The sequence below is a fragment of the Balaenoptera ricei genome, chromosome 11, assembly GCF_028023285.1.
Source record: "Balaenoptera ricei isolate mBalRic1 chromosome 11, mBalRic1.hap2, whole genome shotgun sequence".
NCBI lineage: Eukaryota > Metazoa > Chordata > Mammalia > Artiodactyla > Balaenopteridae > Balaenoptera > Balaenoptera ricei.
The window spans coordinates 101,268,490-101,284,295 of NC_082649.1; the positions used below are offsets into that span (position 1 = coordinate 101,268,490).

The 15,806-nt window shown below is 46.0% G+C and overlaps 1 protein-coding gene across 7 annotated transcripts in view; it reads right to left on the reverse strand.

Annotated features, from left to right (window-relative positions):
• Nucleotides 1-15,806, reverse strand: part of VGLL4 (vestigial like family member 4) — a 273,405-nt gene that overhangs the window by 35,863 nt on the left and 221,736 nt on the right. For all 7 annotated transcript variants that reach the window (XM_059940386.1, XM_059940387.1, XM_059940388.1 and 4 more), the window contains one exon: nt 3,258-3,447. In XM_059940386.1, coding sequence (XP_059796369.1) covers nt 3,258-3,447 — 190 coding nt within the window. The remainder of the gene's footprint in view (nt 1-3,257; nt 3,448-15,806) is intronic.

Consider the following 15,806-nt stretch of genomic DNA (forward strand, 5'->3'; position numbering starts at 1 on the left):
GGAAATGTGGCTACTGCAACTGAGGAACTGATTTTTTAAACTTTATTTAATGTTAAGTGTGATCTGCCACATGCAACTGTGTCTACTGTATTAGACAACTCAAGTCTAGAGGCAATGACACCACAGTTACACTTAGCACCCAGATCTTGGCTTCTAAATACTACTCCCCACTGAAAGGAATTAGGGTCCCCAGGAGAAATGGCCGATTCCAGGGCTAAAGCAGGTAAGTTACAAGATGAACATCTGGTCTGCCAGACAATAAGAAAGTGTTCAAAAAAGGGGTGGGGGGGGGAAGGCATGTAAGAAGGACACATGAGTCAGTTGAAGGGGCTCTTATCTGCCACATCAGGGACAGCTCAACTAACCAAATAAAACGGTAATCCCTGAGTCCATATGGATGATAGACAGGGGGAAGGGAGAGCTCTTCCTCACCAGATCACACTTGAATACCAAGGTCGTAGAAAAAATTACTTACTGACATTTCCACAAGACGAATCCCACTCTACCCCTTGCCTCATACCTTAATCTACTTTATTTCTATGGCAGATAGAGTACTTTTCAACTCCCAAATAAGACATTCATGTTCTTAACACTTAGGGAACAAAACAAAAAAATTTCTCAGGGTCACCCTTTCAATAAGAAAATAAAGAGTTCAAATGACCCAGGAATCCTCAATTTCCAAGTTCTGGAGAAATCACTAGGCAAACCTCTTCTCTCTCCCCCTCCTCCCCGAATCAAATCAAATGAAAGTTAGTCATACTCTGTAGCTTCCTACCCTGGCTCAATCTCTCCATCTCTCTACTGGAAAATATCTCAATATGATGGTTACAGTGAAATGCAGCCAAAGCATGCATCTCTGAGACCCTCTTCATATGTATCTGTAATTTAGTATAGAAAGTTTCTTGGATATCTTAAATAAAAAGGAGGGGACACACTATAGTGCAAATAGGAAACATTTCATCAAATCAAACAATGCACTTAAGTACCCTAAGCCATGAAGAAGTAAGAGGTGCAGCATCTTTTAAACCTGCCTGTGAAACTGGTCATTCAGCGCTTAGAAAACACACGTGGAAACATCAGTAACGTTATTGAGATGAGGAATCAACCTGCGGCGAACAAATGACACTGCCCACCTTTCCTCTCTGAGTCCAGGGAGTTGGCCCAGGGGGTGCTGCCGTTTCTGTTTTTCTAAACCTGTGCATGATGACCTCCACTGTGAGTTGCACGTGAACTCTGCAGTTCTATTCCTATTACTTACACTTTAAATTATTTACAGTGTCATCACAGAGCTGTGCATCGAGGTCACATTTGTAACCACCCAAGGAGTTACAAAATCATTCTCTAAATGCTTTGACATTCTAATAATAACTAATAATGACGAAAGCTCCGCTTACTATCTGCCGGGCACTGCACTAAGCACTTACCATCATCCTTTGAGGAAGGAACCACTATTACTCCCATTGAAAGATAAGGAAGCTGGGATGCGAACACAGACATTATGACTTCGGAACATTACATTCACTGTAACAGCGCTCTTATTCCCTATCATTACCGGTATCTGAACAATGGACTCATTAATAACAAAAGCAGTAACTGTCATCAACTGACTACTGTACGGTGCCCGACTCCTTGCGTATTTCCACTCTACTGCTCACAACAGCTCTACACATGAACTGTCAGCGCGGCCATTTTACAGAGAAGGATATCGGGCCCAGATAAATTAAGTGATTGTCCAAGGCCACAAAGATGGTACGTGGCAGAATTGGGATTTAAACTAAGGCATGTTTGATCACAAAACCTACTATCTCAGAGCCACCTCCCCCTTTCTTCATTAAAAAAAAAAAAAAAAAAAAGAGCGAGAGAGAGAGAAAAGAAAAAGAAAAAAAAAAAAAGGACCAAATGTCTCTTATTTGGGTTTGGAGAGAGGAAGAGATTCCTAGTAACAAAAGAATGAACTCCAAACAGTTGGACGCCCAGGATCTAAATTATGAGCCTCTCCCTCTTTGCGAGAGGTCATTGTTTTGCAGAGCCTTGCTGCTGGATTCCTGATCGTAGCAAATTCCAGGGCTCCAGACTGCAGGCTCAGCCTCTGACTAACACTACAGTGATTTACTGAGGATGGATAAATACCGCTGTCAGTATGTCTTATGACTACACACACGGGCCAGCGCGCTGGAATGCCGGCAATGCCGAGGGCTGCTGGCGCGCCCGGCCCCCTCGAACCGTGCTAGGTCCCCGCCTCCAGCGAGGAGCCTGGACTAGGAGCTCCACGTTCCTGCCAGAAACGGGAGCATCCTCGAAGAACTGGGGATGGCCGAGCATCCTGAGTAATCACTACACAGTAACTCACGTGTGGGGAGGAGAAAGGAGCAGGGCCTTTTACCCAGACAGACAGCGCTGCTCCTTCCGGCCGTCAGAGCGGCCTCCGCCCTCTGCCAAGAGCCCAGGCTACCCACCGGCCGCCCAACCGCCAGGCCAGCCTCCCCGCGCGGCTGCCTGGGGGGCGCCGCGTCCGCCAAACCTCCGAAGAAGCATCCGCTCCCTCCGCGAGGCGTGCGTGTGAGAAACACAACGAGGGAGCCCAGATACAGCGCGCCGGTTTCCAAATACAAACGTGGTGATGCCGCATCGGGTCAGGGAACTTTCATCTCAACAGGGGAGGACACTGAGGCGCAGGGAGCTGAAGCAACTCGCGCGGAGGCCGCAGGCGCGGGCGGCGATGGAAGAGCAGGGCCGCCGCCCGGGCACCGCTCCTCTGGGCGCGGGACGAGGCTCCCCAGCCGTGCGGAGCAGCCCCGAATCCCCAGCACGAAAAGCACGCCCCCCACCGTGGGACACACAGCTGCGGCCGCACACCTACCGCTCAGGGGGCACAACTGGGGCTCCTGAGCCAACATTTCGCGGCGGTGGCCCGGCGCTCGCCCCTTCGGCCACTGCCCCGGCCCCTAAGGACACTCGGCGGGGACCGGTCCCCCGCGCAAGCAGCCGGCAGTGACCAGGCAAGAGAAGCCAAGGCTTCCAGACAACGTCCCCAAGCCGCTCTGGGGAAAAGTAGCTCCTCTGGCGAACACACTCGAACGGCCGCACACGTGCGTCGGAAGATGAGAGGTCACCTCTCCTGGCGTTATTAACACCGGTTTAATGCCCGCTCCCGGCGGCGGGGGAGTAGCGGGCATCTCTCCCCTTCCGAGTCAGCGGCACAGAGTGGCAAGAGGACCGTGGCCCAGGACCCGCTTCAAGGGGGGGGGGGCACTTACAGGTGGGGGGCGAAGATGCGACTCATCTTGGAAGCATGGTCACTTTCACAGTCCAGCTCGTCGTCGCCGGGCTCCACGGTGAACTTCCTCTTGCTGGGACTGATGGGCGGGGGCCCCGTGCGGTGACTAGTGAGGGCCGAGGCCACGGGCAGGGTCTGCAGCCGGGGCTCCCCCCTGAGAGCAGCTTCACCTGAGCAGAGAGAGAGAGACACGTGTCACCAAGCAGGAGACACGCCCCCACCCCGGCCCCTCGCAAAACGACTCCCGGGGGGAAAGTTTCCGGCAACGGGACGGGCTGCCATTCTCAAAACGCGCCCGGGCCCCAGGCAGCTGCCAAGCGTGAGCCCTTCTACATAAACATGGTTTCCCAGCACAGTCGCTCTTTTCTCCCCCAGCGTTATTGAGATATCACTGACATATATCACTGTGTCAGTTTAAGATGAACAACGTGTTGATGTGATACACTTATATATTGCAAAACGTTACCACCAGAGCTAACACCTCCATCACGTCACATACCTACCATTTCTTCAGTAACTTTTTAGGGGAGAGTTTAAAATAAAAAGTTGCAATAAAGTAACTGGGGACAGAGGGAGTATCAACCATAAACCATCTCAAAAGTTAACCGAAAACAACAGAGGTCTTTTGATTTGTGGGTATTCAACTGCATACCTATAACAGTATGATGACCTAACCGTGGGTTCATTAAACCACTTAACTCACTTTTCTTGCGTGTTACACTTTTATTATGTCTTTGGTATGTTACTTCTTTTAAGAATGAGGAAAATTTATGGGTTAATAGTTCACATGTTTGCCCCCAACGTTAAAACAAACAAAAATACATTGTTTAATGGGAAATACATATTTTTTTCTTACGATACACTAAAAATGGCATGTTAAAAATATGATTATTATCAGCACTAAGTTTCTGTGGATAATTTGTCACCAGCTTAATGCACATGTGCTGTTCTCAAAATATTTTCAAAGTCAGACACATCAGAGTTCACATTTTGATCTGATTCGACATCCTGCTGTTTTTCATTCCCGTTTTAGAAAGGCTTTGTGCGAAGAGATAACTTTGTGCCTTGTTATGAATTAAAATAAGCATAACCTTTCATTACAAGAATGGTTATATACTTTCTAAAATTTATAAGCAAGAGTAATAGTTACTTTAAGAGAAAAAAACATCAAGCTTTCTAAGTCATGGGGGGGCGGTGAGTACCTAAAATTTTCACAAATAATAACCTGTTTGTTGTGCTTTCCATATTGGTCTCTAAGGCCTGACCAATTTTGTTTCCACTTGGTCACAATCTGAGAGTCACATTAGGATAAAGTCGACTTCATCTGAGGCCTGTGGTACCTAAGAAAGGAAATCTTTGTTTGCCACCACTAATTTTCATATCGTCACAGAATGCATGGACAGTTTTACCAGCAGTTTGCTTCACACACTTACGACAAATACGATTTTGTTAGGGAAAGGAGGGAAAAATGCCTTCTTAATGTTTACCAGGAAAAATAAAAATTTTGCCAATTTAGTCAGCAAGGTATAAACTAGCAAATATACAGTCACCCATAATACACCTCCAGTCAGGATTTCTTTTAAGGATTCTGGCCCCAAAGCAAACTGGAACTTTCCATTTTAAATGAAACACCTAAAAAACAAGCCCTATGCTGGCCTGCTACACTCAGAAACTCAGTAGGATTTTGGTTGACCTCTACTTCCTATTAAGTCATTTTTGGTTTAAACAAACAAACAAACAGCAGTGCTAATATTTGTACCTTAATAAATTAGAAAATACCCTTTCTAAATCTGCCCCTCCTTCTCATTCTCTCCTTCCCCACAGAGCATCAGTAAGCCGGTTAACTTCTGGAGGAGCCCTGGTGATACCCTGAGAAACCCAACAACTGCAAATCAAGCCTCATCCACGAGGCACAGCGCCAGCACACCCCCCACTCAGTGTTCCTGCACATCCTTGGCAGGATCAGTGGGATGAGGGGAACTCTGTGTGGACCCCTGGGCTTTGGGAGCCATTTCATCGGATGCCAGATGTGTGGCAATGACAGTTGCCATGGAAAATCGCCACCACATCAACGGAGTCGAATCACCCCAAAAAAGGAAGAGTCACTGATTACACAAGCAATCACTGTTACGTGAAGAGCAAACCTCTTGGGATAAGGATAACGTTCCTGCTTCCCTCCCCAGTTTCCATCCTCGTACAAGTTCTTGGGCTTGTTTGCATTTAAGTTCATCAAATGGAGGCACTGCTTATCTTAAGACTGAATTGCTGGTGTCTGGCAGAGAAAGTCCACAGGAATCCTTTGAAAACACTGGAGGTTGGTAACCTGGCGGGTCAAGGACCCACGAAGGAACCACAGGTGGTCCTCCTCCCCTGGGGGGAGGGGGGGCTCCTCTAGAGATGATGGGGACATGCATGCCGTGAGTGCTGGATTCCCTGGTGTGACAGATGGAGTCACCTACTCAGGGTCACACATGAACAGGCTAACGGTAGCAAGAACCATGCCCTCTGCCTATCAGGCTAACACCTCCTCCTAAACACTGTGCAAGCCCCACACATGGCTCAGCACAAAGGAACCAGGGGCATAAGGAAAAGAGCTACTGTTAGAAGGGCAGGCAGGTCTGCTCAGTTACACGCCTTCATTCATCTCCGGGCCCCCCTGGAGAGGGCCCTGGCCCAACACGGGGTATCGTAGAGCAGGATTTGCTGTTGTCAGTGTGTACGTAGCAAAACAAGGTTAAAATTATTTTAGTAAAACTGAGGAGTACATTTTAAAAAATTATTTATTTTAATTTATTTTTGGCCGCATTGAGTCTTTGTTGCTGCACGTGGGCTTTCTCTAGTTGCGGCGAGTGGGGGCTACTCTTCGTTGTGGTGCGTGGGCTTCTCATTGCGGTGGCTTCTCTTGTTGCGGAGCACAGGCTCTAGGCGCGCGGGCTTCAGTAGCTGTGGCTCACGGGCTCTAGAGCGTAGGCTCAGTAGTTGTGGCTCACAGGCTTAGTTTGCTCTGTGGCATGTGGGATCTTTCCGGACCAGGGCTCGAACCTGTGTCCCCTGCACTGGAGGGCAGATTCTTATCCACTGCGCCAACAGAGAAGCCCGAGGAGTACATTTGATCTGGGAGTCAAGGCACCTGTGGGATACCCTCCCTTTATTTAGAAACAGGCAAATATGGGCACGCACTTCCCCCCTCCGGGCCTCTATCCAACCAGGGGACGGACTAGCTAATATTTCATATTCCTTCAGACCCAATTCTATGGTCCACAATCCTGTAATCAATTAAGTAACCAATCAACCAACATTTACTATGAAATTATTACTTGTGAAATACTGAACTAAGACATCAAAACCCAAAGTACGTACCTCAGATCTTATATGTAAAAAAAAAAAAAAAAAAAAAGTGAATCCATGGTCAAATAAATTTGGAAACCACAAGATTAAATAATTTTCCCAGGAGTTCCTTCTTGTCTTCAATGCATGTGTCTGTCAGTTTCCAAGAGAGAAACACAGCAGTGCTGCCTTCAATCACCCCACCCCCAATTCATCCTACACCTTCTGTAGACACAGCCTTCCAAGGCTCCGTTGTGAGCACATCACCCCATCCTTACCCAAACAGCCAGGAGCTTGCCAATTACTGATAAAACACTATCCAGACTGCTTCAGCATTCAAAGTCAACATCTGGTCCCAGCTATGTTTCCGATCTGTGTTCCTAGTATTCCTCTTTCTAAGCTCTGAAAATTTCAGCCCTAAAAGTTAAACTAGACGAGTCACCATTCCACAGAGAACTAAAGATCTTTACTCAGGTTCTTCCCCTAATCTTCTTGTGTTGAATCCTACACATTCTGCAAAGGCCACTTAAAATGCCACCTCCGTCAGGTTGCCTTCCTTGATTCCTCAATCTGAAAGTCATCTCTTTTCCTGAATACCCACAGAAATGTATCACTATGGCCCTTCCCTTCCCACTTTGTTCTGTGCCCCTTGAAGTAAGGGACATTTTATTCATTTTCTATCCTTAGAACACAGAGCACAATATATTCCATGCAGCAGATGGTTAGTATACACTGACAATGAGTAAATGAGGCAAGGGGTGCCCAGGTTATAGAGTTTTGAGGTATGTTAAAGATAAAAGATAACGTAGAATAAGGAATTTTTAAAGATCTATTTAAGGATATATTCATATAAAGAACTCTTACAACTCAACAATAGAAAGATAACCCGATTTAAAAATAGGAAAGTATCTGACAAGAACTTGCTCCAAAGAAGAGAATGGCCAAGAAGCACAAGGAAAGATCTTCAACATCACTAGACATCAGGGAAACACAAAACAGAACCACAATGAGACACCACCTCGCAGCCACTAGGAGGGCTAGGATGAAAAGACAGAGGACAAGTGTTGATGAGGGTGTGGAGAGATTAGAACCCTTGTGTCTTCCTGGAGCAAATGTGAAATGTGCAGGTGCTGGGGAAAACCACTTGGGGCAGTTCCTCAAATGGTTAAACACAGACCCAGCAACTACTCTCCCAGGTATATATCCAAAAGAAATGAAAACATATACTCACATAAAACTTATACATGAATGTTCATAGCAACATTATTCATTATAGCCCCAAACCCAAATATCCATCAACAATGAACAGATATAAAAAATGTGGTATATCCATACGATGGAATGTTATTCAGCTACAAGAAGGAATGAAGTACTGGTTCATGCTACGACATGGATGGACCTAGAAAACAGTATGCTGAGTGAAAGAAGCCAACACAAAAGCCCACATGCCATCGGGTTCCATTTTATGGAACGTCCAGGAAAGGCAAATGCATAGAGACAGAAAGTAGATTAGTGGTTGCTGGGGGCTGGGAGAAGTGAGGGGTGAGACATGGCTGCTACTGGGGGCAGGGTTTCTCTTGGGGGTGATAAGAAAATGCTCTAAAATTTATTGTGGTGAAGGTTGCATAGCTCTGTGAATACACTAAAATCCACTGAATTGTATACTTTAAATGGGTGAATTGCATGGTAATGTGAATTATATTTCAATAAAGCTGTATTTATAAGTAGATGAAAGAAGATCCCAGTATTACGAGATCCTTTTCTCTCTCAGGTTTTTCCACAATTAACTGTTAAATAAGAACAAGCATCCATTAATTTTCCCTGAAATAAAAATAAACCTTTTGTTATTATACCTATATCTCTGTCAGTCAGATAATTTTCTAAATATTTATCAAGTTAAAACAAATCAAAGCATAAGTGCTTGAGGTTATGTAGGCACTTGGATTCATCAGAGTCCTATTAAGCTCCAGCTCAGCTTTTAATCAGATTGTGTTTGAGTGTCTATTACATGCCGAAGGCTGTGCAAAGTGCTGTCAGAAAAACAAATGATGAAACTTATACAGACCCTGACCACAAGCAGGGAAGGAAAAAAAATACACACCAAAAGGAACTTATCTTGGTGTATAAAAGACTTCTTTCTTTTGTGCTCATGTGTATTCTAAATCTCACAATGGTTTGGTAATTGAAAAAGGAGAAATGATCTTTCTTTGTCAAGAACAAACAACAGGAGGGAGTTTGAACTGAGGAACCCAGTATTTTAAGTTTCTCGAGTTGGCTTAGCTACAATTGTCAATTTAACTTTTTTTTTTTAAGTTACAATTATAACTAAAGAAGCTCAACTTTTAAAATGTATTTGGCCTTTTAAACAGAAGATAATCTAATCCAGGTATGGGATGCTGGAGAACAATGCCTAATGGATACAAAAAATTTACTTAATTGCTGTTTTTAGTCATGGTAGCTGTTCTAGTATATGGATCAAAAATATTCCTTAAATGTTTCTCCCAATTTTGAAGATGAGCAAGGATCTGGGCCCAAGATTTCACAAGAATCAGCATATATTAATTTCAATTTAAAAAAGTTTAAAAGAGAGAAAACCACTTAGCTTTATGATGTGCTATATAATGATTCTGCTGAAATATTAGAAGGAAAATCCTGCTTTCAAAGTCAGAAATGGAGTAGGAGAAGAGAGACCAAGGCAGAGGGATGAGACCCAGGAATCTGTAGCCTCGTTTCAGAATCTCATTCTTGCCATATTTAAAAGCTTCTAAGACTCCTTATTTCCTACATTATAACACAGCTAAAACTGAAGTTTGTCTCCCATCAAATGGCATATTTTGATAGGACTGTTTTCCTTTGGCGGACATGACACAGTGGTTCATCTTAGACTGGACCCAATACAGAACCTGACTGGAGGGCCTTCAAAACAGCACCTGTCTCTTCAGCCTTGATTTCTTCATTTGTAAAATTCAGTGGTTCCATTAGCTCATCTTGAAGGCCTACCTTTGCTTCTCAAATCTACATTCTCCATAAGGTACATCTTCCAAAGGTGGTTGATAGAGAAATAGTGAACTTTTACAGGACACCCTTGACATGGTGGGAGCAAAAGCTGGTTCAACTAAGAACTCCTGACTAACAGTTCCCCTCATAATTGAAGGAGATTTAGTTAAAAACCAAGCACCCTTCTCAGCCCCAGTGTCCCAGCTTCATTTACTTATTCCAATGCTACGAGAAAGTTGTCCTTAGTCAACTGAAGCCTGAGATAAATGCAATGTGGTCCACAGAGAGCAGACTTGACTTTTACTGAGCTGAATGGCGGAGACTAAGACCTTCACCACGGAGAGGAGACAACTGATCCGGTTTCAGAGGGACGGACGGGTCCCGGGACAAAGCAGGGGCCGCGTCAGAGCCCGGCTCAACCCCCGTCACAACGCCTCCACCAGCTCTGTGGGCCAAAGGCCAGACAGGGATTTGTGGCTGCACTTGAGGTGGGCATGACTCGGGGGAAATTAATCAAAATAAGGGCATGTATTGTCGTTTTATGGAGGTAGACAGCACAAGGCTGAAATGACAATGTCTGTGTTTATGGGAAAGGGGAAGGGACAGCTATACTAAGGGGTCTCCTGCTATAACTTCTAAGGATTTTTCACAAAAATCTCTATGCCTTGCCCAACGGAGAGTTTTCTGCCACAATTTAAATCTCTGCTGTGTCCAAGATTTTATGTTCTACTCTCCTCCTCACCCCTTTTATTGTTTCTAAACCTAAACCAAAGAAGTAAAACCACGGCTCAGTCCCCCAAGCCAGCTGCCCAGCAATGGGATCCGCCTCTTGTCTGACCACAGCCCACGGCGACAGACTGACATCACCCTGCTGGCAAGGGAGCACCTGATAAAACAAACGCACTCTACATTTCACAACCCATCTCCCATCTCACAAGCCCCGGCAGGCAGCCGGGGCCTATTCATTTTCTTTCAAAGAATACTTCTTTGTCTCACGGACCAGCAGCTGGGGAGAAGACAGAGAAGTCAACCTCTTTCAAACAGTACAACTTGTGGCTACTCTTGACTTTTTTCAAAGGAAGGCTGTTAGGCAATACGATGAAACCCAGGAGAGCCAGCAGAGATAAAAGATGTGACGTAGCGTCTGCCAGCGGCACAAGGATTTCATGGACTCTACAACTCAGTGACGGAGCCCCCTCCCACCTCCGCTCGGGGTGCCCCACCAAGTGCCCTCCCCACTGTCACCCTAGACTCACGGCTCTAAACCTGCAGCCCGATCGTACATCTGGAGGCCAAACCTCAGCTAAAGGTCACTCTTGTCCAGTCAGCCAGGGTCAGGGGGCTCAGGGGAGCCCTGAGCTTGGTTTGAGCAGCTCTCACCTTTTCTTTAGAGCAATGAGATTGTTGAGAGAGAGAAAAAAAACAAAACAACCACAACCTGTATGACTCACTGCTAATAATATAATTAAGGATAACAACACCACAGTAAAATTTGTGGAATTGAAACACACACTGTTTTAATTAGAATTTCAAGTACTCCAGATAATCTTGTAGACATTACACTTTGTCAGAGCTTTCGTCTATCTTATATCAGCATATTTTATTTTAAAAGCATTTAAAAATCTGAGCTGGTATTCTGGGTTTTCCTGACTATAGTCCTATAAGGGAAGAGAGGAAGAATAACTCTCATCCTGCAACCAAGGAAATTAATGTTTCAAGAATGGGTGAAAGGGGGCTTCCCTGGTGGCGCAGTGGTTGGGAGTCTGCCTGCCAGTGCAGGGGACACGGGTTCGAGCCCTGGTCTGGGAAGATCCCACATGCCGTGGAGCAACTGGGCCCGTGAGCCACAATTACTGAGCCTGTGGATCTGGAGCCTGTGCTCCGCAACAAGAGAGGCCGCGATAGTGAGAGGCCCGCTCGCCGCAACTAGAGAAAGCCCTCGCACAGAAACGAAGACCCAACACAGCCAAAAATAAATAAATAAATAAAAAGCCTCAGCCTTTTAAAAAAAAAAAAGAATGGGTGAAGGGACTTCCCTGGTGGTCCAGTGGGTGAGAATCCATCTTGCAACACAGAGGATGCCAATTTGACCCCTAGTCGGGTAACTAAGATCCCACATGCCGTGGGGCAACAAAGAGCCTGCGTGCCACAACTAAGACCCAACACAGCAAAATAAATAAATATTAAAAAAAATAATAATAATGGGTGAATAGCTCAAGTCACAAAACTGATTAATAGAAGGGCTGGAAGGAGAAACCTGGCATTTCAATTTCCCAGCTTTCATATCTTTCTAGCTATGCAGGATGCTTTACAGGTTAAGGAAAAGTAGTGGGAAGAAGACACTTGAAGGGAGGAAGTAGGAAAGAGAGTGGAAGGGAAGGGAGAGGACGAGGAGGGATGCAGGGTGAGGGCGGGAAGGGGGACTTATGGGCTGAACTGTGCCCCCCAAATTCATATGTTGCAATCCTAACCCCAGTACTCAGAATGTGACTGTATGTAGAGATAGGGTCCTATGGGTGGGCCCCAATCCAACAGGACCGGTGTCCTTATAAGAGGAGATTAGGACACAGACAAGTACACACACAGAGGAAAGACCATGGAAACATGAAGACGGACATCTACGAGCCAAGAGGAGGGGCCTCAGGAGAAACCAACCCTGCCGACACCTTGATCTCAAAGTCCAGCCTCCAAAACTGTGAGAATAGATGCCTGCTGTGTAAGCCCCCAGTCTGGGGTACTTTGATCCCACAGCCCCAGCTAACTAACATAAGGAGGGAAGAAAGGGAAGAAGCAGGGAAGGCAGGGATAGGGCTGAAACTTGGGTCTGACACAAAGGATAAAGCTCTTCACTTTGGGACCAAACAACTTCCACCGCTTGGTCTATCCTGACTGACCTAATCTAGTGGGACTGGTCGAGATGGAAGTAATTTTTTTTTAATGTTTTTTTATTGTGGTAAAAGTCACATAATATAAAACATACTATTTTAACCTTATTTAACTGTAGAGTTCAGTGGCACTAAGTGCATTCACATTGTTGTGCAGCTCTCACCATCATCCATCTCCTGAATTTTTCACCTTCCTAAACTGAAACTCTGTCCCCATTAAACACTAACTCCCCATTCCCCACCCCCAACCCCCGGCACCAGGCATCTACCAATGTACTTTCCGACTCTATGAGTTTGACTATTCTAGGTACCTCATATAAGTGGAGAAATGGAAGCAATTTAATGCCTGGAGGCCACTTCCGGATTAGAACCTGCCCAGGAGGGGAGGAGACCAATGGGCTGGCACAGAAAGCAAGGGGACTCCTGGCTCAGTACCAGGAAAAGTGCAGAGAGACTCAGGCTGTGTCTCGGCGAGAACAAACGCACAGGAGAGACCAGGGCTCCCTCTGGAAAGCACAGGTGAAGCGGAGGGTCCAGGAGACCAGGCGGGGGTCTCACCCAGGCTGCTCCCAGGCAGTGCCGAAGCTGCCGGTGTGCCAGGGGTGGACAGTGTAGACAGTTCCTAATGGTTTTAAACACCTGTAATTCTCCAGGGGCAAGAGGAGAAAGGGTAAAAAGATAATCCCAAAGAAATGGTAAGATGCCTAAAATTCCCAATATCCATTCTAAATACACACTAAGATGTTTTAATAAGGTGAAGAGAAAGGTTAACCTGATATCAAAAAGCACTAACTGAAAATATTTTAAAGTAAATTAAAAATTGTTATATTCGCATCCATATGTTGCTATTCATTGAATTAGCAAGTTCTACATCATTTAAAATAACTGTGTTGTGCTAAGGGTTTAAAAAAAAATCCGTGCAATCTCATTGACCCTACTGAGTTCACTTTATACCTGAACTGTATCTTCATAGATTATGTAATACTAACCTGGGTGAAATTATCACAAAGTAAGAGAACTCAAATTAATCTTACTATCTGTATCATCTATACATAGATACCACATATATATCATCTCAGCTTAAAGAAAATTTCAGGTACCTAACAGTGAGATAATCAGGCTGAAGAGCCACAGATCTCAGTGTTAGGGTGGGTTTTGGCTTCATAAATCATAACTGGGATTTAATAGGATTGAACACCCGTTCGCATCCCTGGTTTCCTGAGCCAGACCTAGTAACCACACCGGCTTCTGTTCTTGGTCCTCGAACCCCAGACTGTGGCTCTGATGGGAGCTGCAGAGGGTTCAGAGTAAATCAGAGAAGCTGAGCCTCAAAGTACAAGCCCTACGTTTACTGTATGGTGTCTGTCTGGATATTAGAACATCAGTACAGTGAGTCACACGCCCTCACATGTCCCTGTCTGAGGCCCCAGCACTGACACATGACCTGTGAACCCCAAGGAGATAAGAGCAGTCCAAGTACCTTGGATGCCAAGTGCACAGAACCCTCCTTAATGGAAAAGACTCTCTAAGCCCGCCAGAAATTCTTCACTATGTTTATTAGCAAATCTACTTTTGTAACATGTTTCTGTTAATAAAAAAGAGGAGAATTATGACAGCAAAGTGTCTGCAGGTGGTATTGGAATCAGGCACTCTGCTGGGGACTCGACTTTCTTTCGAGTAGAGCTTACAGAAGGAATCGCTGAATGACGTGAAGCAAGAAAGAGGCTGTCCTAACCTCTTCAAGAGGAGAGCCACCTGGGGAAGGTACCACCTCTTCAATGTATTGTATAAGTAGGTAAAAATACCCTAAGCAACTCCCTCTTCCAGCCCTTTGGCATGCAACAGGTTAAACATCTAAGGTAACAGGCTAGTATCAGCACTGTCAAAACACTCTTAAATTTAAGGGAATTCTAGAGGGTATGACCAGGGCCGGGGGCCCTGGGAGGGTTGAACCTAAGAATCAGTCACTGACCACTGAAGGAGGAAAAAGAGAGAGAGTTTGGGGAGTGGAAGGAGAGACTGGAAAACTAATCTTTCCTTCCTCTGACCTCCCATCACACTGACCCTCTAGAATGGACTTCTCACACCCTGGCTACTCTCAAGCTTGCCTGGGTCCCACTCCTCTTTATCCCACCTGCGTGTGGTCAGAGTGTGGCCCCGTGACTCGTTTCTGTGTCCCCGACCATGCTGGCCCAGTGCAGAGAGACGTGGTGGGCTTTGGGATCAAAGGTGTGATCTTGGCAAAGTCTCTTCGTCTCTCTTAAGCCTCTATTTCTTCATCTACCTTGAGAGCTTTTTTTGTGAGAACCAGTGAAAACTTCCAGGAAGTTCCCAGCCCTGCACGGGCCATCTGTTACTATACCATCTGTTCAATTCCATCCTTTGATACGACTCCCATCCAGAGGATGAAATGATGGGGGCAAAGGAACTTCTCCAGGGTCGCTCCCACTGTTCACGAGAGGTTAGCACATGCACAAGTTCCACCAACTAGTCAAAAATCAGACACAGTGCCGGGAGCACAGGTCAGTGACCTTCCAAACCTGCTCCACCAAGAGCCAGTGGGAGATCTCGGGGCAGCTACCTGACTGCCTGTGACTGTTTCCACGTGTGTGAAAAGGACCACGTGAACCCACATGGAGGCCCAGATCTATCTTAAGGGTTAAACAGGACACTTGGCACAGTGCCAGGTGCTCTAGTGCCCCTCCCCCCCCACAGGCTCCCCCTCCCCCAACACACACAGGCTCCCCTCGTTCGCTTGTTTCCAGATGCCTTTCCCCCCACTAGAATTCCTCCTGACCAATTCAGTCATCTCCACTTTCAACATGCAATCGCAAGGCGGCCTGCCGCCCAGGAGCACCTCTTCTGACACCACCGGCTGGAGTCTGCCCGGCTCCAGCTCCCAAACTACAGATTTTTGAGCCATACCACCGTGTTTGCTGCTGTCTCTCCAGAGACAGACAGGCAGTCTTGTTCTCTGCAATATATTCTAGTCCAGACCTGGAGGAATAAGATGAGGCTCCCAGGAACCAACTCAGAATTCATACATAAACTGGCATATGAACTCCTGAAGGCCACAGATGGGCCAGCCTACCCCAAACACGGAATCTCACGTCAGCTCCAAACCCCTTCCAGCGTGGAAGCCGGCAGGTCGCTGGGACATGACAAACATCCTAAGTCCGACATCTCAGAAAGCCATTCTGCCAACCCACACAGAGGCAGCAACCCACTGTATTACTTATTGCTGCTCAGTGGGCTGGTTTCAGAAGCCAGAGTGATTTTTCCAAGGATTAAAATAGGACACAAAGTTCAAAGACTCCACA